Raw genomic sequence first — 26,087 nt, 5'->3', positions numbered from 1 at the left:
CTTAGCAATCTACACACAATACCACATAAAGACAAAGCAAAAGAGTTTTTTTAGACATTTTTGCAAATGTAAAAAAAACACACAAAAAATACCCTATTTACATAAATATATAGACCATTTAACATGAGACTCAAAATTGAGCTCAGGTGTATCCTGTTTCCATTGATCATCCTTGTTTCTGCAAATTAATTGTAGTCCACCTGTGGTAAATTCAATTGACTGGACATCATTTGGAAAGGCACACACCTGTCTATATAAGGTCCCACAGTTGACAGTGCATGTCAGGAAAAGAAACCAAGCCATGAGGTCAAAGGAATTGTCCATAGAGCTCCAAGACAGGATTGTGTCGAGGCAGATCTGGAGAATGGTACCAAAACATTGCTGCAGCATTGAATGTCCCCAAGAACACAGTGGCCTCCATCATTCTTAAATGGAAGAAGTTTGGAACCACCAAGACTCTCCCTAGAGCTGGCCGCCCAGCCAAACTGAACAATCGGGGAGAAGGGCCTTGGTCAGGGAGGTGACCAACAATCCGATGGTCACTGACAGACTTCCACAGTTCCTCTGTGAAGAAGGGAGAACCTTCCAGAAGGACAACAATCTCTGCAGCACATCACCAATGAGGCCATTAAGGTAGAGTGGTCATACGGAAGCCACTCCTCAGTAAAAGGCACATGACAGCCCACTTGGAGTTTGCCAAAAAGCACCTAAAGGACTCTGACTATGAGAAACAAGATTCTCTGGTTTGATGAAACCAAGATCGAACTCTTTGGCCTGAATGCCAAGCATCACATCTGGAGGAAACCCGGCACCATCACTATGGTGAAGCATGGTGCTGGCAGCATCTTACCTTATGGATGTTTTTCAGATGCAGGGACTGGGAGACTAGTCAGGATTGAGGGAAAGATGAACGGAGAAAAGTGCGATCCTTGATTTTTTTTTAACTGCTCCAGAGTGCTCAGGTCCTCAGACTGGGGCGAAGGTTCACCTTCCAACAGGACAACGACCCTAAGCTCACAGCCAAGACAACGCAGGAGTGGCTCTGGGACAAGTCTCTGAATGTCCTCGAGTGGCCCAGCCAGAGCCCGGACTTGAACCCGATTGAACATCTCTGGAGAGACCAGAAAATAGCTGTGCAGCGATGCTCCCAATCTAACCTGACAGAGCTTGAGAAAAGAATAGGAGGAACTTCCCAAATACAGGTGTGCCAAGCTTGTAGCTTCATACCCAAGAAGACTCGAGGCTGTAATCCATGCCAAAGGTGCTTCAACAAAGTACTGAGTGAAGGGTCTGAATACTTATGTAACTGTGATATCTCCCTTTTTTATTTTTAATACATTTACAAACATTTCTACAAACCTGATTTTCCTTTGTCATTATGGGGTAATGTGTGTAGATTGAGGAGGGGAAAAAAACAATTTAATCAATTTTAGAATAAAGCTGTAATGTAACAAATGTTGAAAAAGTCAAGGGGTCTGAATACTTTCTGAATGCACTGCATATACATTCAAATAGCATTGAGTACATAAAACACATTTGCGGTGCTTTTTAAAAGTCTGAAGGGATATTCTACAATGATCATTCCTCCATCTCTCCTCTTCTTTCCGGTATTGGAGGTAAATATTCCTCCTCTTCCTCTGGCGGAGGCACAGGGGGTGGGGTGGGGCACTTACTAAGCTTCCTGCTCACCCTGGCATACATTGGATTCCAGCCCCTGTCACTCAAACCATCCTCTACCTCCTCCACAAATGAGAGAGGGCTTGTCAGGTCAAGCCCCTCCCCCGGGACTGTGCCTGTAGTTTTTATTGGCTCATTGTCAGGCAGTGTGGTTGCGCTCAAATGCTGGACAAGTTCAGCTATGATCTCATAGTCCTTGCTTGCCAGGTCCGATGGCATTGTAACCATGGTTGTGTCATCGTCAGGCTGTGTGGTTGATTTGTGGACCATTTCAGCTATGGTTTGATAGCCTGGGGTTGTCAGGTCCACTTCCACAGAGGGATCATCAGGTGTGAGCTCCCCAAAGATCTCATAGGTGTGCTCGGGTCGGACCCCCAGGGAAGGCCCCTGGTCCTCACCCTCCACCTGACCATCTTCTTCAAGCTGAGCGATAAAGTTAGAGCTGAATTCTGCAGGGGCCTCCAGGAGGTCAAGGTGGTTCACGATGGGGATATTGAGGGGGTCAGTGTCATTCACAATGTGGATGTCGACAGGTTCAAGCCTGTTCACAATGGGGGCATCCACAGATGCAAGGGTGTCTATGATGAGGGGATCCACGATGGGGGCATCCAGCACTAGGGTGTGAAGAACATTCATGATGGGTGTTTCCAGGGTGTCCCCTGAATAGACAGGTGGGGGTATGGACTCGAGGGGGCTGTCATCTTCCACCACGGATATCGGGGCTGGTATAGAGTGGAGCTCGGGTGTGAAGTTCAGGACGTCCCTCAGGTCACCTACAAGGTGAGAAAATAAGAAAATAATAGAGGAGAGTCACTTAACCTGAAGCTTAGCCAAAGAGAGATTGAGCCCCATTAGTTTCATCCTGTGGCTATGGAACCCTGACCTGTTCACCGGATGTGTTATCTTGTCCGGACCTGCTGTTTTCGACTCTCTCGCTACCGCACCTGCTGTCTCTAACTCTGAATGATCGGCTATGAAAAGCCAACTGACATTTACTCCTGAGGTGCTGACCTGTTGCACACTCTACAAGCCATGTGATTATTATTATTCTACACCTGCATTGCTTGCTGTTTGGGGGTTTAGGATGGATTCCTGTATAGCACTTTGTGACATCTGCTGATGTAAAAAGGGCTTTATAAATATATTTGATTTGATTGATTGGTTGATAGTTTGAGAAGTGCACATGGGTGATTTGAGGTAGCCTACCGATGTCAACGGTGGTGGGGGGAGGAGGAGATATTGTCATCATGGCCACAGGGGTTCCGTTGGCCATCTGCAAGACACCTAGAGAATCACCTGCAGGACATCAAAACACTGTAATACTCACCAACTACTCACCAAACGTGTGTGAAAGACACATGGGAGAAATGCGTAGGGAGATACAGAGAGAGTGATGAAGGCAGTACCTTGCTGATCTGGCGCCACCCTGCGGCTCCTCCCGGGTTTGAACCTGATGCCATCCTGCTCAGCAGGAAGCTGCTCTGGGACACGTTCTTCAGGTATGTGACTGAAATCTAACCAGGGAGGAGATGAAAACAGAACACACACTGTAAGACAACCCTTCTAGCAGATCTAGAGGAAGCCTCGCTTACGGCTGAAATTATAAACACAGAGGTGTAACAGTTTGGTTTCCCACCTCTCTCGTTTTTTCTGATGTCATTGATCATGGGGTTCTCCCTGGCGGCCAGGGCGTCCTCCAACTTTACCTGTCAATCAAAAACACTCAGGTAATGACATCACAGTGTACTGGGTTCATCATTTCGCTGTCATTGGTCTCAAGACAAAGTACTCTCAAAAGGATTCCATCCACCGCATCCCTCCGTCCCTTCTCTCTTCAACCCTTTAATCCATTCTACACCTTCCTTGCTTCCTCCCTTCCTCCGTATCTCACTACCTCCTCTCTTACTGACTTCTGTGTAACCCTGGTCAGGACATAGCTTCCGTCATTGTTGTTGCTTGTCTTGTCTCTCACCACTCTCATCAGCTGTGACTGGGTTCTCCCCACCTCCCCACCACCGTCCTGAAGCTCAAAGGATTGCCTGTGGAACACAACACAAACTAGAGAATCTGAACAAGTACAACAGATATCTACTGATGCTTACAGAATTTCAAAGAATTTGGTACACTCCCCAATATTCAACAATGCATGAAAAAGCATTTACTTTTAGAGTCAAGTGCACAAACAATAAATGGTTCACCATTAGCTAATGCATATCAGCAACAGTATCTATAAACAGTATATAAAGTGATTATTTGCTGGTAACAGACCTGTATTTATAGGTGTGTTCATGATATACTAGCACTCACACTTTGGTGCTATCAAATCACTGTTTGAAGGTGTTGGATTCTGGTATGAAATATACTTATTCATGTTACCAAACTAGAACCTATTGATTACTTTACACATATAAGAAATGTACATGTCAAAACATATCACAGTTTATTGGTCACATACACGTGATTTTCAGATGTTACGGTGGGTAAAGCAAAATATTTTCTCTTCTTGCTCTGACAGTGCTGTAATATCTAACAAGTAATATCTAACCAATTACACAATATATACCCAATACACACAAATTAATTCATTAAGACTATATACATATATGGATGAGCGATGTCAGAGCATAATGGACTAAGATACAGTAGAATAGTATAGAAAACAGTATATACATATGAGATGAGCAATGCAAGATATGTAAACATTAAGTGACTAAGATACCATAGAAGTATAGAATACAGTATATACATATGAGATGAGTAATGCCAGATATGAAAACATTATTAAAGTGACTAGTGTTCCATTCCTTAAAGTGGCCAGGGATTTCTAGTCTATGCCTATAGGCAGCAGCCTCTAATGTTTTAGTGATGGCTGTTTAACAGTCTGATGGCCTTGATATAGAAGCTGTTTTTCAGTCTCTCGGTCCCAGCTTTGATGCACCTGTACTGACCTCGCCTTCTGGATGATATCGGGGCGGTGGCTCGGGTGGTTGATGTCGTTGATTATCTTTTTGGCCTTCCTGTGACATCGGGTGGTGTAGGTGTCCTGGAGGGCAGGTAGTTTGTCATCTGGAGAGCCTTGCGGTTGCGGGTGGTGCAGTTGCCGTACCAGGTGGTGATACAGCACAACAGGATGCTTTCAATTGTGCATCTGTAAAAGTTTGTGAGGGTTTTATGTGACAAACCAAATTTCTTTAGCCTCCTGAGGTTGAAGAGGCTCTGTTGCACCTTCACCACACTGTCTGCGTGGGTGGCCCATTTCAGTTTGTCAGTGATGTGTACACCAAGGAACTTGAAGCTTTCCACCTTCTCCACTGCAGTCCCGTCGATGTAGATAAGAGAGTACCCTCTGCTGTTTCCTGAAGTCCAAGATCATCTCCTTTGTTATGTTGACGTTGAGTGAGAGGTTGTTTTCCAGGCACCACAGAGCCCTCACCTCCTCCCTGTAGACTGTCTTGTCATCGTTGGTAATCAAGCCCACTACTGTTGTGTCGTCTGCAACTTGATGACTGAGTTGGAGGCGTCCTTGGCCACACAGTCATGGGTGAACAGGGAGTACAGGAGGGGGCTGAGTACGTTCCCCTGTGGGGCCCCAGTGTTGAGGATTAGCAGAGTGGAGGTGATGTTTCCTGCCTCCCCCACCTGGGGGGCGGCGGGTCAGGAAGTCCAGGACCCAGTTGCTCAGGGCGTTGTTAGACCTAGGGCCTCAAGCTTAATGATGCACTTGGAGGGTACTATGGTGTTGAATGCTGAGCTATAGTCAATAAAAAGCATTCTTACATAGGTATTCTTCGTGTCCATGTGGGATAGGGCAGTGTGTAGAGTGATGGCGATTGCATCGTCTGTGGGTCAATTGGGGCGGTAAGCAAATTAAAGTGTGTCTAGGGTGGCAGGTAAGGGAGAGGTGATATGATCCTTGTCTAGTCTCTGAAAGCACTTCATGATGACAGAGGTGAGTGCTACGGGCGATAGTCATTAAGTTCAGTGCAAAGAATTTGTTCAGCCTGTCCGGAAGCAAGACGTTGGTCTCTGGTTAGGGTAGGTTTTAATAGTCACAGTGGGTACTACATCTCCTATACACTTCCTTATAAACTCAGTCACCGTGTCCGTGTATGCGTCTAGATTATTTTCGCAAGCTACCCGGAACATATCCCAGTCCACGTGATCAAAACAATCCTGAAGCGTGGATTCCGATTGGTCAGACCAGCGTTGAATAGTTCTTAGCATGGGTACTTCCTGTTTGAGTTCCTGCCTATAGGAAGGGAGGAGCAAGATGGAGTCGTGGTTCAGATTTGCCGAAAGGAGGGCGGGGGAGGAATTCCGGAAGTTTGAATAGCTATGGTCGAGAGTATTAGCAGGGCAAGTAGTACAGTCGATATGTTGATAGAACTTCGGCAGCCTAGTCCTCAAAGTTGCTTTGTTAAAATTCCCAGCTACAATAAATGCAGCCTCAGGATATGTGGTTTCCAGTTTTCATAAAGTCCAGTGAAGCTCTCTGACGGCTGTCATGGTATCGGCTTCAGGAGGGATGTAAACGTCCGTGGTAATGACGGAGCAGAATTATCTTGGGAGATAATATGGTCGGCATTTGATTGTGAGGTATTCAAGGTTGGGTGAAGAAAATTACTTGATATCCTGTATGTTCCTTTAATTACACCATGAGTCGTTAATCATGAAACACACCCCTCTGCCCATCTGCTTCCCAGAGAGATATTTATTCCTGTCTGTGTAATGTACGGAGAATCCTGTCGGCTTTACCGTCTCCGACAGAGTTTCCCGAGAGAGCCATGTTTCCACGAAACAAAGTATGTTACAGGCCCCAATGTCCCTCTGGAAAAAAATCCTTGCATTAGCGAGTAATATACTTGGAAGCGGTGGGTGGTGTGCTTGCCTCCTAAATCGAACCAGCAGGCTCACTGAAGTGCCTCTCCTCCGCAGGCGATGTTTTTGGATCGGCCTCTGGAATAAGTTCAATTGCTCTGGGGAGAGTGAACAAAGTATCTGCTCCAGGGAAGTCGTATTCCTGGTCGTAATGCTGCTAGTTCTAGTGAGTTACCGCCGCTCAAATATCCAATAGTCTGGGATTGAATCCCAGAACAACAGCAAAAGTATCTATTTCCGCAGTAAAACAAGTCCTATGTCGACATAACCTGAAAGGCCGCACAGCAAGGAAGAAGCCACTGCTCCAAAACTGCCATAAAAAACGACAGACTACGGTTTTCAACTGCACATGGGGACAAAGTTCGTACTTTTTGGAGAATTGTCCTCTGGTCTGATGAATCAAAAATAGAACTGTTTGGCCATAATGACCATTATTATGTTTGGAGGAAAAAGGGGGAGGCTTGCAAGCCAAAGAACACCATCCCCAACCATGAAGCACGGGGGTGGCAGCATCATGTTGTGGGGGTGCTTTGCTGCAGGAGGGACTGGTGCACTTCACAAAATAGATGGCATCATGAGGTAGGAAAAGTATGTGGATATATTGAAGCAACATCTCAAGACATCAGTCAGGAAGTTGCAAATTGGTCTTCCAAATGGATAGTGACCCCAAGCATACTTCCAAAGTTGTGGCAAAATGGCACAAGGACAACAAAGTCAAGGTATTGGAGTGGTCATCACAAAGCCCTGACCTAAATCCTATAGAAAATGTGTGGGCAGAACTGAAAAAGTGTGTGCGAGCAAGGAGGCCTACAAACCTGACATCAGCTCTGTCAGGAGGAATGGGCCAAAATTCACCCATCTTATTGTTGTGGGAAGCTTGTGGAAGGCTACCCAAAACATTTGACCCAAGTTAAACAATTTAAAGGCAATGCTACCAAATACTAATTGAGTGTATGTAAACTTCTGACCCACTGGTAATGTGATGAAAGAAATAATAGCTGAAATAAATCTCTACTATTATTCTGAGATGTCACATTCTTAAAATAAAGTGGTGATCCCAACTGACCTAAAACTGGGAACATTTACTAGGATTAAATGTCAGGAATTGTGAAAAACTGAGTTTAAATGTATTTGGCTAAGGTGTACGCAAACTTACAACTTCAACTGTATATATTCTCATATGTGTGTTCTGCTGTAGCCTACATTGATTTATTTTACTTGAACTCGGACTCGGGAGAGACGAAGGTCAAGAGCCATGCGTCCTCTAAAACACTACCCTGCCAAGCCGCACTGCTTGCTTAACCCGGAAGCCAGCCGCACCAATATGTAGGAGGAAACACCATCTAGCTGCCACAAGGAGTCGCTAGAGCATAATGGGACTTGGAAATCCAGGCTGGCTAAACCCTCCCCTAACCCGGACGACGCTGGGCCAATTGTGCGCCGCCTCATGGGTATCCCGGTCACAGCAGGCTGTGACACAGCCTGGGATTGGACCCGGGGCTGTAGTGACGCCTTATGTCACTCGGGAAGCCTTTAAGGTCAACAGTTGAAGAGAGAAGACACTGCTGAGATGGGGGCCATAGGGGCCCACCTCAAAGACCATCTGATCAAAGTCCTATCTCATACACAATTTCACGCCCAAGAGGGTCCTAGACTTAGGCAGGGCCATGACAATACCAGTAAGAGGAACCGACTGAGTTTCTGCCAAACAACAGAAAAGGTGTGTTTATATTGGACATACAAGGAGGGGACACCTAGTCGTAAGTACTGTATATGCTTGTGTGACTTGTGTCTGCAGATGAAGCACCCAGTGGGTGAATAAACTTGGTTTAAGCTTTTTCTAGTCATCTGTTTGAGTTTTTACTCTGTTTGTTCAGAACCTTACAAAAGTATGTATATTCTCTCTTGCTCGGAAAAGAAAGATTGAGAGTGAAGCAGAGTGAAGTATCTGAGTGATTCACCGGTGGGGTCGGTCTGTACATTATGTACGGTATTTGAAGTGTGTCGTTTCGTAATGTAGAGAGAGAAGAAGAGAGAGTCATATGCCTCATACCACAGGAATTCCCGAAGCCACCAAACCTGAACGTTCTGTCTGTCTGGAATGTCTGTGTGTGTGTGTGCGCGCGCGCGTGTGTGTGCATGCGTGCGTTTGAGATAGACAGACATATTTTGGTTTATGATTATCTACAAGACAAAAGACAATACGGCATTCAAAGACAATGTCTCAGGTGTAGAGTATCATGACATTGATCAAGCATACATTGATAATGATCCATAAGTACACTCAAATCAAAATCAAATTAAACTTTATTTGTCACATGCGCCGAATTCAGCAAGTGTAGACTTTATGTGAATTGCTTACTTACAAGCCCTTAACCAACAGTGCAGTTCAAGAAGAAGAAAATATTTACCAAGTAGACTAAAATAAAAAGTAATACAATAAGAGTAACAATAACGAGGCTATATACATGGGGCACCGGTACCGAGTCAGTGTGCGGGGGTACAGACTAGTTAAGGTAATCTGTACATGCAGGTAGGAGCGAAGTGAGTAACAATGCATAGGTAACAAACAAACAGCGAGTAGCAGCAGTATACACAGGGAGGGGGGGTCAATGTAAATTGTAAATTGTAAACTGACGATTTTATGAATTGTTCAGCAGTCTTATGGCTTGGGGGTAGAAACTGTTGAGAAGCCTTTTGGTCCTAGACTTGGCCCTCCTGTACCGCTTGCCTTAACCATGTACCAGAAAAAACGGTCAATAACTTTGGTGACTGGAGTCTCTGACAATTTTATGGGCTTTCCTCTGACACCGCCTATCATATAGCTCCTGGATGGCAGGAAGTTTGGCCCCAGTGATGTACTGGGCCATTCGCACTACCCTCTGTAGCTCCTTAGGGTCAGATGCCAAGCAGTTGCCATACCAGGCGGTGATGCAACCGGTCAGGATGCTGTCGATGGTGCAGCTGTAGAACCTTTTGAGGATCTGGGGACCCATTCCTAATCTTTTCAGTCTCCTGAGGGAAAAAGGTTTTGTCGTGACCTCTTCACGACTGTCTTGGTGTGTTTGAACCATGATAGTTTGTTGGTGATGTGGACACCAAGGAACTTGAAACTCTTGACCCGCTCCACTACAGCCTCTTCAATGTTAATGGGAGCCTGTTTGGCCCGCCTTTTCCCGTAGTCCACGATCAGCTCCTTAGTCTTGCTCACATTGAGGGAGAGGTTGTTGTCCTGGCACCACACTGCCAGTTCTCTGACCTCCTCCCTAGAGGCTGTCTCATTGTTGTCGGTGATCAGGCATACCACTGTTGTGTTGTCAGCAAACTTAATGATGGGGTTGGAGTCGTGTTTGGCCACGCAGTCGTGGGTGAACAGGGAATACAGGTGGGGCTAAGTAAACACCCCTGAGGGGCCACGTGTTAAGGATGGCAGACATGTTGTTGCCTACTCTTACCACCTGGGGGCGGCCCGTCAGGAAGTCCAGTTGCAGAGGGAGGTGTTTAGTCCCAGAGTCCTTAGCTTAGTGATGAGCTTCGTTGGCATTATGGTGTTGAACGCTGAGCTGTAGTCAATGAACAGCATTCTCACATAGGTGTTCCCTTTGTTCAGGTGAGAAAGGGCAGTGTGGAGTGCGATAGAGATTGCATCATCTGTGGATCTGTTGGGGGCGGTATGCGAATTGGAGTGGGTCTAGGGTGTCCGGGAGGATGCTGTTGATGTGAGCCATGATCAGCCTTTCAAAGCACTTCATGGCTACCGACGTGAGTGCCACGGGGCGGTAATAATTTAAGCAGGTTACCTTTGCTTCCTTGGGCACAGGGACTATGGTGGTCTGCTTGAAACATGTAGGTATTACAGACTCGGTCAGGAAGAGGTTGAAAATGGCAGTGAAGACACTTGACAATTGGTCCGCCCATGCTTTAAGTACACGTCCTGGTAATCATTCTGGCGCAGCGGCTTTGTGATTTTTGATCTGTTTAAAGGTTTTGTTCACATTGGCTACCGAGAGCATCACACAGTCATCCAGAACAGCTAGTGCTCTCGTGCATGCTTCAGTGTTGCTTGCCCAGAAGCCAGCATAAAAGGAAATGAGCTCATCTGGTAGGCTTGCGTCACTGGGCAGCTCGCGTCTGGGTGTCCCTTTGTAGTCCGTAATAGTTTTCAAGCCCTGCCACATCCGAAGAGAGTCAGAGCTGGTGTAGTAGGATTCAATCTTAATCCTTTATTGACGCTTTGCTTGTTTGATGGTTCGTCTGAGGGCATAGTGGGATTTCTTATAAGCGTCCGGATTAGTCTCACGCTCTTTGAAAGTGGCAGCTCTAGCCTTTAGCTCGATGCGGATGTTGCCTGTAATCCATGGCCACTGTGAGTATTCCTACATATACAACAGGTACATTACTTTTCTAGTCATGGTTTAGATGTAAAATTACTCTCTCCTTAGCCATAGTTGATGGGACAAAGTCTTCTAGAATCTCAGAAAGAGTTGGAATTTTAACCTGAGGCCGTGGTGTACTGTATGGAGGGATGAACTAGTTGTAGTCTGGAGCACTGAGCTCCATGCACGTTTCATTCATACATTTACCTACACCTCATTCCTGTAAGCATGCCATATAGGTTCTTGTACAGTTCTCATACATATATAGCTTCTTAATTTGAGCCAGTTTGCTACAGCAGGAAAAATTTCCTGCTGCTATAGGAATTGTGAATTATTAAGTGGATTATAATTAATTTACATGTTTGTAGGAGTCTATATATATTTCGTAAGGGAAAAACAAGTCTGAAATTTCAAAGTGCATATTTTTAAAGCTCAAATACACTACACATTATACATTTCATGCATTGCAGTAAAGTTATCCTGCTACAGGGTGATCAAATTAAGATCCTACATCTGTAGGCGTCAAATACTTTCTATAATGGAACAAAATAAGAATGTTATAAAATGAATCTATCACTGACCTTCCACAGATAGTGCAGAGGGCCAGGAGGATGATGGAGAGGAGGAGGAAGAGCAGAGAGAAAACAACGACCTCTATAGAGAATGATTTCGACACTGACACTGCCCATGACTCCATGAACTCTCCCACTGGCGCCATGGCAACTGCTGCTGTAAGGGGAAACAGTGAGTGAGAGAGGTGGAGAGAAAGAGAGAGAGAGTTTGTGGGTGCATACATGCTTTCAGAGTGTGCTTGGGTGAAATAAAAGCGTTGGCTCATCTACTGAAAGGAGTGTTTAGTTTGTGTATAGTTGTGATTGATGGTGTCAATTTGTACTTTTATGGTTACATGATCAAAGAGAAGTTGACAAAACAAAGCATAGCACACATTTGTGCACTGAGAGGATTAATCTACTTACTCATTGAAAGATAATTCAAGAGAGTTCATGTATGCACTTATTATTACAGTATAGGATTGAACTCTTTGTATATTCCCAGCCCTGCCTGCACCCATGTCTGCTTAAGGAAGTGTAGGCTGCTTGCTTATCCACTTGAGGGTGAGGGGATCTGGTTATGCCCTTACAGTAGATGGTAAGTTAGTAAAAACGTTGCTCCTATCTTATGCAAAACAGTGAGGGATTTCTATTGCTGGCAGTATTGATCACCGATATTTATCAAAAAATTTGCCTATTAGAATAATGCACACATGCAGACAGACAGACAGACAGACAGACAGACAGACAGACAGACAGACAGACAGACAGACAGACAGACAGACAGACAGACAGACAGACAGACAGACAGACAGACAGACAGACAGACAGACAGACAGACAGACAGACAGACAGACAGACAGACAGACAGACAGACAGACAGACATCACATACTGTACTTAAATACCGAATTATCAACAAGTGTGCAAAATATTCTAAGAAAAGTAAAACATTGAAATAGAAACAGTGAAACAAAAGAAAACGGACATACACTGTGTACAAAACATTAGGAACACCTGCTCTTTCCATGACGTAGACAGACTGACCAGGTGAATCCAGGTGAAAGCTATATGATCCCTTATTGATGTCACTTTTTAAATCCACTTCAATCAGTGTAGATGAAGGGAAGGTGACAGGTTAAAGAAGGATTTTTAATCCTTGAGGCCATTGAGACATGGATTGTGTATGTCTGCCATTCAGAGGGTGAATGGGCAAGACTACAGATTGAAGTGCTTTTGAACGGGGTATGGTAGTAGGTGCAGGCACACCGGTTTGAGTGTGTCAAGAACCGTAACGCAGCTGTTTTTTTTTACACTCAACAGTTTCCCGTGTGTATCAAGAATGGTCCGTCACCCAAAGGACATCATGATATGACATGTTCATTCAGTATATGGCTTCTACAGATAGCTTGTTACATATTGAATAGGAAACCGTATTTCATATAAAAAAGGATTTACCTTGTGATTCACAGGGATTATGTCTTGACTGTTATAATCCAATCAAATTCATAACCCAGAGCCATCTGTCAAATAAGTGTCAAATAGCAGAAGGAAAAATACACAGGCTTTTAATTGACATGTAATACACCTGATAACTGATATCATTAACAATGTTTATATTCTATTCTACCATTCCAAGAATGACCTCATGTCAGTTCCATTCTGTGTTCTCTGAAACCCTTTCACCTGTTTGGAGAGGTCTCACTGCCACTGCCAATCAATGACCCGTTGATTTGAGTCAATCAAAATGGGCTGGTGTTGATTGAAAAGCATTTAGATACAAACCTGTGCTCATACAAATGCATGTGCTAATTCTACTGCTCACTCTGTACTTGATGCGGCCTTCACGTTGTTCAAACAATTCGAATTATATTTTGAAATGTAACTTTTTCTTTCAGGTAACCCATGAGCAAATACTGTAGTCCTAATGTACAAACACACATTCACACACACACACACACACACTGTATGCTTGCACAAAGGAGCAGGTTGTTTTGACCACACCTGAAAACTCACTCTAAGAACAGTGTCAATGAACAGGCTTCTCCTGCAGCCTAAGACTTAGACTGTAGCCTATGGCAAATTGGGTTGTTAATAAAAGTGGAAATGGAAGTTTCTACATTCTGCAGTTTATTCATTGACAGCCTTGAACACCCTGAACAGAGGGCAAGTACTGAACAGTGCTCCTATGTTTGTGTTATATGGTCATTAATGACTTTCACTGTACAGGTGTTGAAGGCTTTAATACTGAAATACACCCTATCTTTCTCCTTTGAAAGGCTCTTGTTGTGTTGTTTCTTGTGTGTATTGTGGTCTGGGAATTGGGATCAAGCCATTTTTGTTGTTCTTGTACAATACTGTGACAAGGGATTAGTATACAATGATATCAAACTGGCAGCTATTTTAGCAGTGCACAGCAGCCCCCAACTGATGGTTAACCCTTGATCAGTGATGCATAGTGTGTTGCGACCCCAGCTGTGTGTCACTGAGATGAAAGCGAGAAAGGAGAAGAGAAAGACCACTTAATACATTGAAGGAGAGAAAGGAGAAGATAAACACTTAGCAGATGGTAGATATTGTGTATGACAGTGTGAGGAGTTTAAAAATTAAAACAAGCATAGACAGTATTCATGGAGTATATACAGTATTCGGGCAAAGGCCCACAAGCACACACACACACAGGTGGAAATAAACAAGTACTCACAAAGTAAAGAATTTTGCAGGGTCGGACAGCTGACCTTGTCACAGACGGTCAACAGACAGCAACACCTTCTCACCCAAATGTACCATGTCAATATGGCACACCACAGCCACCACCTCTCTCCCTCTGTCGCTGTCTCTGTCTCTCTCTCTCTGTCTGTCTCTGTCTCTCTCTGTTATCTTGTCACTGATCTCGGTTAGCACTAAGCAGCAAGTAACTTTGGAACTTTACTTCCTCATTCTCTCTCTCCCCACCTCTTTCTTTCTCTCTCTTTCTCGCTTAATGTGACACACATCACAGCAAAACGGAAACATTCGCGGAATAATAGCTAAGATTCCCATTAAGTCCCAGTCACGGTTTTATCTAACATTAGGATGATGACATCCTAAACCATTCAAAGAATGTTTTGATAACAAAATGTTGTTGTTTTTTCTTCAGAAAATGTTTTCAATTAAATATCTTCGGAATGTTCTCCTTACATTCACTTACATTCACTAAAATGTTTTGCACAACATTTGGAGCGACTGCCACAGAACATTCCTCATACTTTCTCAGTAGGTTTTCAGGTAATGTAATAGCACAATGTACTAGTAATGTTTTTAGGTCATACTGCCGCAACAAAATGTCAGAACAATGGAAATGGAAAACACTAAATCTGTCCAGTTGTGATGACATTCTTACAATGTTTGAATCAGGGTGCACAAAACATTACCTCAATGTTCCCAGAATGACACAATTACATTTTGAACAGTCCATGGTGGTTTCTTTTTCCGTGTGTTACCTTACTGTTGAGGAAGTTAGTTGTACAACAATCCATGTAGAAACACATACGGCAATTATTTGGAATCACATGACATGACAATGTACAAACATACAGTAGTTTCACTGTATTTTGTTGTTAGCCGCAAGCAGAGATCAAACCTGGGAGCTTTTGAGTGTTATCCTTGGAATGAAACCACTGGTCCACTGGGACTTTTACTCTGACTTCTAGAATGTGGTTATCCAAAAGAGAGGATAACTAAATATAGAAAAATAAGTGTCTTTTATTATTTCTTACTCTACCAAGTTTGTAGGTAAAATACAAGTCAGTACATCCCAAGTTTACAGTATATAAAGAAGATTGGTAGAGTACAAAATAATAGAGATGACGTATTTTTCTAGATTTAGTTATTCTCTCTTTTGCAAAGACAAAGACCACATCCTGGAAGGCAGAGTAAAGGTGTAAACAGCTAACTCAAGGGATATCACTCCAAAGTTCAAAGGCTCTATCCCCGCTTGTGACTATCAACAAAGTAGATTACCCCACGAGTGGTGCAGAGGTCTAAGGCACTGCATTGCAGTTGCTAGCTGTGCCGCTAGAGATCCTGGTTCGAGCCCAGGCTCTGTTGCAGCCGGCTGCAACCGGGAGACCCATGGGGCGGTGCACAATTGGCCCGGCGTTGTCCGGGTTTGGCTGACAGGGATGTCCTTGTCCCATTGTGCTGTAGTGACTCCTGTGGTGTGGTGGACCGGGCACATGCACGCTGACATGGTTACCAGGTGTACGGTGTTTCCTCTGACACATTGGTGTGGCTGGCTTCTGGGTTAAGCGGGCAGTGTGACTTGGTTGGGTCGTGTTTCAGAGGACGCATGGCTCTAGGCCTTCACCTCTCCCAAGTCTGTATGGGAGTTGCAGCGATGAGTGTAAATTCCAATTGGATATCACTAAATTGGGGAGAAAAAGGGGTCCAATTTAAAAAGTAGGTTCAAACTATGTTTGTAAATAATTGCCGTATATGTTTCTACATGGATTGTTGTACAACTAACTTCCTTAACAGTAAGATAACACTAACACATGAAAGAAACATAGGAACATCGGAATAACATGCTAGGAATATTGAGGTATTATTTTGTGCACCCTGATACAAACACTATAAGAATGTCATCACAACTGGACAGATTTTGTGTTTTGGGAACATATCTCTTGTAATGTACCCACAGTGTTCCCACAACCTAATTAAATATTCTGGGATCCTTTAAAGAACTCAGAATGGCTCTTCTGTCAACATTCTTACAACATCAATGGAGTGTGTTGTTCACCCTGATGCAAACATTATCTGAATGTCAGCATAACTGGACAGTTTTAGTGTTTTGGGAACTTATTTTGGGAACTCCACAATGTTCCCACAACCTAAAGAAATGTCTATGAACTTTTAAAGAACATAAAAAAATGTCCTGGGAACATTGTTGTAACGTCAGGTGAATGTTTTTGCCCCTAAAAGAAACATTGTGTAATCATCAGCACAACTGGACTGTTTTTGTGTTTTGTTCACATATTTTTTGTGATAACCCCACAATGTTCCCACCAGACTGTTCCCACAACCTTTTAAAACATTCTGGGAAACTTTAAAGAACAGGCTAAATGTGATCATGGAACATTCTTGCAACATCAGGCAAATGTTTAATACAAACCTTAAATAATCTCTTGACAAATCATCAGCACGACTGGACAGTTTTTGTGTTATGAGAACATTTTCCGCAACCTAACAAATGTTCTTGGAACTTTCTGGGAACAGAACCAACTTTGGTTTGCTGGGTTGTCATATTCTGACATGCTTAATCTCGCTCTCCCACCCTGATAAGTGTCAACATGTATGCCTAGCTTTCAGAATCACAACTATCACAGCTCAAGTTATTAGGTTAAGTGTATGTTTTATTTATAAAGACCAGCACAGATATTGTAATTTTAGGTAACACTTTACATTCAACCCTTACATTAGTGTGTCCTTAATACTGGGTAATTATTACTCTGAATACAGTGCAACAAGCTCTTTAAGTATTATTGCACTGTACTTACAGCAGTGAAAATTAAGTACCAGTTTAAAAGCAGTAAAAGTCTAGTGTCATTATGTGAGTGGTTCAGTGTCATTATGTGAGCCAAAAAGATAATCAAGGACCTCAGCCACTCAAGCCACGGCCTGTTCACTCTACTACCATCCAGAAGGCGAGGTCAGTACAGGTGCATCAAAGCTGGGACCGAGAGACTAAAATACAGCTTCTATCTCAAGGCCATCAGACTGTTAAATAGTTACCACTAGCCGGCTTCCGCCCAGTACCCTGTCCTGAACTTTAGTCGCTGTCACTAGCCGTTTACAACCCGGTTGCTCAACCCTGCACCTTAGAGGCTGCTGCCTATGTACATAAACATCTAACACGTTTAATAATGGAACGCCGGTCACTTTAATAATGGAACACTGGTCACTTTAATAATGGAACACTGGTCACTTTAATAATGGAACACTGGTCACTTTAATAATGGAACACTGGTCACTTTAATAATGGAACACGGGCCACTTTAATAATGGAACACTGGTCACTTTAATAATGGAACACTGGTCACTTTAATAATGGAACACTGGTCACTTTAATAATGGAACACTGGTCACTTTAATAATGGAACACGGGCCACTTTAATAATGGAACACTGGTCACTTTAATAATGGAACACGGGCCACTTTAATAATGGAACACTGGTCACTTTAATAATGGAACACGGGCCACTTTAATAATGGAACACTGGTCACTTTAATAATGGAACACGGGCCACTTTAATAATGGAACACTGGTCACTTTAATAATGGAACGCTGGTCACTTTAATAATGGAACACTGGTCACTTTATTAATGGAACGCTGGTCACTTTAATAATGGAACACTGGTCACTTTAATAATGGAACACTGGTCACTTTAATAATGGAACACTGGTCACTTTAATAATGGAACGCTGGTCACTTTAATAATGGAACGCTGGTCACTTTAATAATGGAACGCTGGTCACTTTAATAATGGAACGCTGGTCACTTTAATAATGGAACGCTGGTAACTTTAATAATGGAACAATGGTCACTTTAATAATGTTTACATAATGTTTTACCCACTTCATATGTACAGTGCCTTGCGAAAGTATTCGGCCCCCTTGAACTTTGCGACCTTTTGCCACATTTCAGGCTTCAAACATAAAGATATAAAACTGTATTTTTTTGTGAAGAATCAACAACAAGTGGGACACAATCATGAAGCGGAACGACATTTATTGGATATTTCAAACTTCTTTAACAAATCAAAAACTGAAAAATTGGGCGTGCAAAATTATTCAGCCCCTTTACTTTCAGTGCAGCAAACTCTCTCCAGAAGTTCAGTGAGGATCTCTGAATGATCCAATGTTGACCTAAATGACTAATGATGATAAATACAATCCACCTGTGTGTAATCAAGTCTCCGTATAAATGCACCTGCACTGTGATTGTCTCAGAGGTCCGTTAAAAGCGCAGAGAGCATCATGAAGAACAAGGAACACACCAGGCAGGTCCGAGATACTGTTGTGAAGAAGTTTAAAGCCAGATTTTGATACAAAAAGATTTCCCAAGCTTTAAACATCCCAAGGAGCACTGTGCAAGCGATAATATTGAAATGGAAGGAGTATCAGACCACTGCAAATCTACCAAGACCTGGCCGTCCCTCTAAACTTTCAGCTCATACAAGGAGAAGACTGATCAGAGATGCAGCCAAGAGGCCCATGATCACTCTGGATGAACTGCAGAGATCTACAGCTGAGGTGGGAGACTCTGTCCATAGGACAACAATCAGTCGTATATTGCACAAATCTGGCCTTTATGGAAGAGTGGCAAGAAGAAAGCCATTTCTTAAAGATATCCATAAAAAGTGTCATTTAAAGTTTGCCACAAGCCACCTGGGAGACACACCAAACATGTGGAAGAAGGTGCTCTGGTCAGATGAAACCAAAATTGAACTTTTTGGCAACAATGAAAAACGTTATGTTTGGCGTAAAAGCAACACAGCTCATCACCCTGAACACACCATCCCCACTGTCAAACATTGTGGTGGCAGCATCATGGTTTGGGCCTGCTTTTCTTCAGCAGGGACAGGGAAGATGGTTAAAATTGATGGGAAGATGGATGGAGCCAAATACAGGACCATTCTGGAAGAAAACCTGATGGAGTCTGCAAAAGACCTGAGACTGGGACGGAGATTTGACTTCCAAAAAGACAATGATCCAAAACATAAAGCAAAATCTACAATGGAATGGTTAAAAAATAAACATATCCAGGTGTTAGAATGGCCAAGTCAAAGTCCAGACCTGAATCCATTCGAGAATCTGTGGAAAGAACTGAAAACTGCTGTTCACAAATGCTCTCCATCCAACCTCACTGAGCTCGAGCTGTTTTGCAAGGAGGAATGGGAAAAAATGTCAGTCTCTCGATGTGCAAAACTGATAGAGACATACCCCAAGCGACTTACAGCTGTAATCGCAGCAAAAGGTGGCGCTACAAAGTATTAACTTAAGGGGGCTGAATAATTTTGCACGCCCAATTTTTCAGTTTTTGATTTGTTAAAAAAGTTTGAAATATCCAATATTCCACTTCATGATTGTGTCCCACTTGTTGTTGATTCTTCACAAAAAAATACAGTTTTATATCTTTATGTTTGAAGCCTGAAATGTGGCAAAAGGTCGCAAAGTTCAAGGGGGCCGAATACTTTCGCAAGGCACTGTATATACTGTATTCTGGTCAAGGCCATCCTATTAAACTATTGCTGTACATATACTATTCTGTCCTACATATTCTACAGATATACAATACACAACAATAGACACAAATCAAAAAAAAAAAGTAAATAAATGGAATTAAGAAATATAGAAAAGTTAGGATGAGCAATCTCGAGGTCCGGAGTATATATATATATTTTAGATTTGTGTCTATTGTTGTGTATTGATAAATACTACTGCACTGAGCTAGGAACACACGCATTTCACTACACACACATTATATGCTAAATATGTGTACGTGACTAATACAATTTGATTTGATCGGATTTATTTGGTGAATACAGGGCTGGGTTTGAGGCGGATTGAGAATGTTGTAGAGGAGTTTTAGCATGACATCACCCCAGGGTGCTGATTGAGACATACTGTAGCAACAGGGTCTAACCTAAAAATAGCCTTATCTTCACCGACACACAGTCACTCATGCACCCATGCATGAATGTCCTTTGTGTTCGCAGTGGCCATGGCTCACTAAGCCTGTATATGTGTCTGTATTAGTGTGAGTAGGATGACATTGTTGAAAGATGCATGTGTCAGAAAGTTTAGGTTATTGTTTGAAAAATTATGTTTGAAACAGAGTGAACCTAAACAATGTGAACCTAAACAGAGTGAACCTAAACAGTGTGAACCTAAATAACGTGAACCTAAACAGAGTGAACCTAAACAGTGTGAACCTAAATAACGTGAACCTAAACAGTGTGAACCTAAACAGTGTGAACCTAAACAGCGTGAACCTAAACAGAGTGAACCTAAACAACCTGAACCTAAACAGTGTGAACCTAAACAACATGAACCTAAACAACATGAACCTAAACAGCGTGAACCTAAACAGTGTGAACCTAAACAGTGTGAACCTAAACAGTGTGAACCTAAACAACATGAACCTAAACAGAGTGAACCTAAACAGTGTGAACGTAAACAGCGTGAACCTAAACAACATGAACCTAAACAGTGTGAACCTAAACAGTGTGAACCTAAACAGAGTGAACCTAAACAACATGAACCTAAACAGTGTGAACCTAAACAGTGTGAAACTAAACAGAGTGAACCTAAACAGCGTGAACCTAAACAGAGTGAACCTAAACAGCGTGAACCTAAACAGAGTGAACCTAAACAACATGAACCTAAACAGTGTGAACCTAAACAGTGTGAACCTAAACAGCGTGAACCTAAACAGAGTGAACCTAAACAACATGAACCTAAACAGTGTGAACCTAAACAGTGTGAACCTAAACAGCGTGAACCTAAACAGAGTGAACCTAAACAGAGTGAACCTAAACAACATGAACCTAAACAGTGTGAACCTAAACAGTGTGAACCTAAACAGAGTGAACCTAAACAGAGTGAACCTAAACAGCGTGAACCTAAACAGAGTGAACCTAAACAACATGAACCTAAACAGTGTGAACCTAAACAGTGTGAACCTAAACAGCGTGAACCTAAACAGCGTGAACCTAAACAGCGTGAACCTAAACAACATGAACCTAAACAGTGTGAACCTAAACAACATGAACCTAAACAGTGTGAACCTAAACAGAGTGAACCTAAACAACATGAACCTAAACAGTGTGAACCTAAACAGTGTGAACCTAAACAGTGTGAACCTAAACAGCATGAACCTAAACAGCGTGAACCTAAACAGCGTGAACCTAAACAGAGTGAACCTAAACAGAGTGAACCTAAACAACATGAACCTAAACAGTGTGAACCTAAACAGTGTGAACCTAAACAGCGTGAACCTAAACAGAGTGAACCTAAACAGCGTGAACCTAAACAGAGTGAACCTAAACAACATGAACCTAAACAGTGTGAACCTAAACAGTGTGAACCTAAACAGTGTGAACCTAAACAGCGTGAACCTAAACAGCGTGAACCTAAACAGCGTGAACCTAAACAGAGTGAACCTAAACAGTGTGAACCTAAATAACGTGAACCTAAACAGTGTGAACCTAAACAGTGTGAACCTAAACAGCGTGAACCTAAACAGAGTGAACCTAAACAACATGAACCTAAACAGTGTGAACCTAAACAGTGTGAACCTAAACAACATGAACCTAAACAGCGTGAACCTAAACAGAGTGAACCTAAACAACCTGAACCTAAACAGTGTGAACCTAAACAGTGTGAACCTAAACAGTGTGAACCTAAACAACATGAACCTAAACAATGTGAACCTAAACAGAGTGAACCTAAACAGTGTGAACCTAAACAGCGTGAACCTAAACAACATGAACCTAAACAGTGTGAACCTAAACAGAGTGAACCTAAACAGTGTGAACCTAAACAGTGTGAACCTAAACAGTGTGAACCTAAACAGAGTGAACCTAAACAGTGTGAACGTAAACAGTGTGAACCTAAACAGAGTGAACCTAAACAGCGTGAACCTAAACAGAGTGAACCTAAACAGCGTGAACCTAAACAGAGTGAACCTAAACAACATGAACCTAAACAGTGTGAACCTAAACAGTGTGAACCTAAACAGCGTGAACCTAAACAGAGTGAACCTAAACAGAGTGAACCTAAACAGTGTGAACCTAAATAACGTGAACCTAAACAACATGAACCTAAACAGTGTGAACCTAAACAGTGTGAACCTAAACAGCGTGAACCTAAACAGCGTGAACCTAAACAGAGTGAACCTAAACAGAGTGAACCTAAACAACATGAACCTAAACAGTGTGAACCTAAACAGTGTGAACCTAAACAGTGTGAACCTAAACAGCGTGAACCTAAACAGCGTGAACCTAAACAGAGTGAACCTAAACAACATGAACCTAAACAGTGTGAACCTAAACAGTGTGAACCTAAACAGTGTGAACCTAAACAGCGTGAACCTAAACAGCGTGAACCTAAACAGCGTGAACCTAAACAGAGTGAACCTAAACAGTGTGAACCTAAATAACGTGAACCTAAACAGTGTGAACCTAAACAGTGTGAACCTAAACAGCGTGAACCTAAACAGCGTGAACCTAAACAGTGTGAACCTAAACAACGTGAACCTAAACAGAGTGAACCTAAACAGTGTGAACCTAAACAGTGTGAACCTAAACAGAGTGAACCTAAACAGTGTGAACCTAAACAGTGTGAACCTAAACAGAGTGAACCTAAACAACATGAACCTAAACAGTGTGAACCTAAACAGTGTGAACCTAAACAGTGTGAACCTAAACAGTGTGAACCTAAACAACATGAACCTAAACAATGTGAACCTAAACAGAGTGAACCTAAACAGTGTGAACCTAAACAGCGTGAACCTAAACAACATGAACCTAAACAGTGTGAACCTAAACAGTGTGAACCTAAACAGAGTGAACCTAAACAGTGTGAACCTAAACAGTGTGAACCTAAACAGAGTGAACCTAAACAACATGAACCTAAACAGTGTGAACCTAAACAGTGTGAACCTAAACAGAGTGAACCTAAATAGCGTGAACCTAAACAGAGTGAACCTAAACAGTGTGAACCTAAACAGAGTGAACCTAAACGACATGAACCTAAACAGTGTGAACCTAAACAGCGTGAACCTAAACAGAGTGAACCTAAACAACATGAACCTAAACAGTGTGAACCTAAACAGTGTGAACCTAAACAGTGTGAACCTAAACAGCGTGAACCTAAACAGAGTGAACCTAAACAGAGTGAACCTAAACAACATGAACCTAAACAGTGTGAACCTAAACAGTGTGAACCTAAACAGCGTGAACCTAAACAGAGTGAACCTAAACAGCGTGAACCTAAACAGAGTGAACCTAAACAACATGAACCTAAACAGTGTGAACCTAAACAGTGTGAACCTAAACAGCGTGAACCTAAACAGAGTGAACCTAAACAACATGAACCTAAACATTGTGAACCTAAACAGTGTGAACCTAAACAGCGTGAACCTAAACAGAGTGAACCTAAACAGAGTGAACCTAAACAACATGAACCTAAACAGTGTGAACCTAAACAGTGTGAACCTAAACAGCGTGAACCTAAACAGAGTCAACCTAAACAGCGTGAACCTAAACAGAGTGAACCTAAACAACATGAACCTAAACAGTGTGAACCTAAACAGTGTGAACCTAAACAGTGTGAACCTAAACAGCGTGAACCTAAACAGCGTGAACCTAAACAGCGTGAACCTAAACAGTGTGAACCTAAACAACATGAACCTAAACAGCGTGAACCTAAACAGTGTGAACCTAAACAGCGTGAACCTAAACAGAGTGAACCTAAACAGAGTGAACCTAAACAGAGTGAACCTAAACAACATGAACCTAAACAGTGTGAACCTAAACAGAGTGAACCTAAACAGTGTGAACCTAAATAACGTGAACCTAAACAGTGTGAACCTAAACAGTGTGAACCTAAACAGCGTGAACCTAAACAGAGTGAACCTAAACAACATGAACCTAAACAGTGTGAACCTAAACAGTGTGAACCTAAACAACATGAACCTAAACAACATGAACCTAAACAGCGTGAACCTAAACAGAGTGAACCTAAACAACATGAACCTAAACAGTGTGAACCTAAACAGTGTGAACCTAAACAGCGTGAACCTAAACAGAGTGAACCTAAACAGCGTGAACCTAAACAGAGTGAACCTAAACAACATGAACCTAAACAGTGTGAACCTAAACAGTGTGAACCTAAACAGTGTGAACCTAAACAGCGTGAACCTAAACAGCGTGAACCTAAACAGCGTGAACCTAAACAGCGTGAACCTAAACAGAGTGAACCTAAATAACGTGAACCTAAACAGTGTGAACCTAAACAGTGTGAACCTAAACAGCGTGAACCTAAACAGAGTGAACCTAAACAACATGAACCTAAACAGTGTGAACCTAAACAGCGTGAACCTAAACAGAGTGAACCTAAACAGCGTGAACCTAAACAGAGTGAACCTAAACAACCTGAACCTAAACAGTGTGAACCTAAACAGTGTGAACCTAAACAGTGTGAACCTAAACAGTGTGAACCTAAACAACATGAACCTAAACAATGTGAACCTAAACAGAGTGAACCTAAACAGTGTGAACCTAAACAGCGTGAACCTAAACAACATGAACCTAAACAGTGTGAACCTAAACAGTGTGAACCTAAACAGAGTGAACCTAAACAGTGTGAACCTAAACAGTGTGAACCTAAACAGAGTGAACCTAAACAACATGAACCTAAACAGTGTGAACCTAAACAGTGTGAACCTAAACAGAGTGAACCTAAACAGCGTGAACCTAAACAGAGTGAACCTAAACAGCGTGAACCTAAACAGAGTGAACCTAAACAACATGAACCTAAACAGTGTGAACCTAAACAGTGTGAACCTAAACAGCGTGAACCTAAACAGAGTGAACCTAAACAGAGTGAACCTAAACAGCGTGAACCTAAACAGAGTGAACCTAAACAACATGAACCTAAACAGTGTGAACCTAAACAGTGTGAACCTAAACAGAGTGAACCTAAACAGCGTGAACCTAAACAGCGTGAACCTAAACAGAGTGAACCTAAACAACATGAACCTAAACAGTGTGAACCTAAACAGTGTGAACCTAAACAGTGTGAACCTAAACAGCGTGAACCTAAACAGCGTGAACCTAAACAGAGTGAACCTAAACAACATGAACCTAAACAGTGTGAACCTAAACAGTGTGAACCTAAACAGCGTGAACCTAAACAGCGTGAACCTAAACAGCGTGAACCTAAACAGCGTGAACCTAAACAGAGTGAACCTAAACAGTGTGAACCTAAATAACGTGAACCTAAACAGTGTGAACCTAAACAGTGTGAACCTAAACAGCGTGAACCTAAACAGAGTGAACCTAAACAACATGAACCTAAACAGTGTGAACCTAAACAGTGTGAACCTAAACAACATGAACCTAAACAACATGAACCTAAACAGCGTGAACCTAAACAGAGTGAACCTAAACAACCTGAACCTAAACAGTGTGAACCTAAACAGTGTGAACCTAAACAGCGTGAACCTAAACAGAGTGAACCTAAACAGTGTGAACCTAAATAACGTGAACCTAAACAGTGTGAACCTAAACAGTGTGAACCTAAACAGCGTGAACCTAAACAGAGTGAACCTAAACAACATGAACCTAAACAGTGTGAACCTAAACAGTGTGAACCTAAACAACATGAACCTAAACAACATGAACCTAAACAGCGTGAACCTAAACAGAGTGAACCTAAACAACCTGAACCTAAACAGTGTGAACCTAAACAGTGTGAACCTAAACAGTGTGAACCTAAACAGTGTGAACCTAAACAACATGAACCTAAACAATGTGAACCTAAACAGAGTGAACCTAAA

The 26,087-nt window shown here is 42.4% G+C and overlaps 1 protein-coding gene and 1 long non-coding RNA gene across 5 annotated transcripts; one reads left to right on the top strand and one right to left on the bottom strand.

The window, feature by feature from the left end:
* Positions 1–1,379: 1,379 nt before the first annotated feature.
* LOC112261607 lies at positions 1,380–14,426 on the bottom strand. Of its 4 annotated transcripts, none has more exons than XM_024437062.2 (8): positions 14,186–14,426; positions 12,940–13,004; positions 11,513–11,660; positions 3,650–3,716; positions 3,314–3,383; positions 3,084–3,191; positions 2,884–2,973; positions 1,380–2,450 (listed from the first exon to the last, which is right to left on the bottom strand). In XM_024437062.2, exons 3-8 carry the CDS (start codon positions 11,647–11,649, stop codon positions 1,579–1,581), a joined length of 1,344 nt encoding a protein of 447 aa, XP_024292830.1. In that variant the 5' UTR covers positions 11,650–11,660; positions 12,940–13,004; positions 14,186–14,426; the 3' UTR covers positions 1,380–1,578. The 4 variants fall into 4 exon arrangements, with proteins under 4 accessions (XP_024292830.1, XP_024292831.1, XP_024292833.1 ...); XM_024437063.2 differs by having other exon boundaries at positions 11,513–11,657; XM_024437065.2 differs by lacking the exon at positions 12,940–13,004 and having other exon boundaries at positions 11,513–11,657.
* LOC112261608 lies at positions 8,019–11,660 on the top strand. Its single transcript, XR_002955183.2, has 2 exons — positions 8,019–8,315; positions 11,522–11,660. It is a non-coding gene; the product is annotated as an uncharacterized LOC112261608 (long non-coding RNA).
* Positions 14,427–26,087: the final 11,661 nt, after the last annotated feature.

Source organism: Oncorhynchus tshawytscha, linkage group LG11 (genome assembly GCF_018296145.1).
Source record: "Oncorhynchus tshawytscha isolate Ot180627B linkage group LG11, Otsh_v2.0, whole genome shotgun sequence".
NCBI lineage: Eukaryota > Metazoa > Chordata > Actinopteri > Salmoniformes > Salmonidae > Oncorhynchus > Oncorhynchus tshawytscha.
Note: the sequence above shows the minus strand (reverse complement) of the source record. Positions and strands in the feature narration are given on the sequence as shown.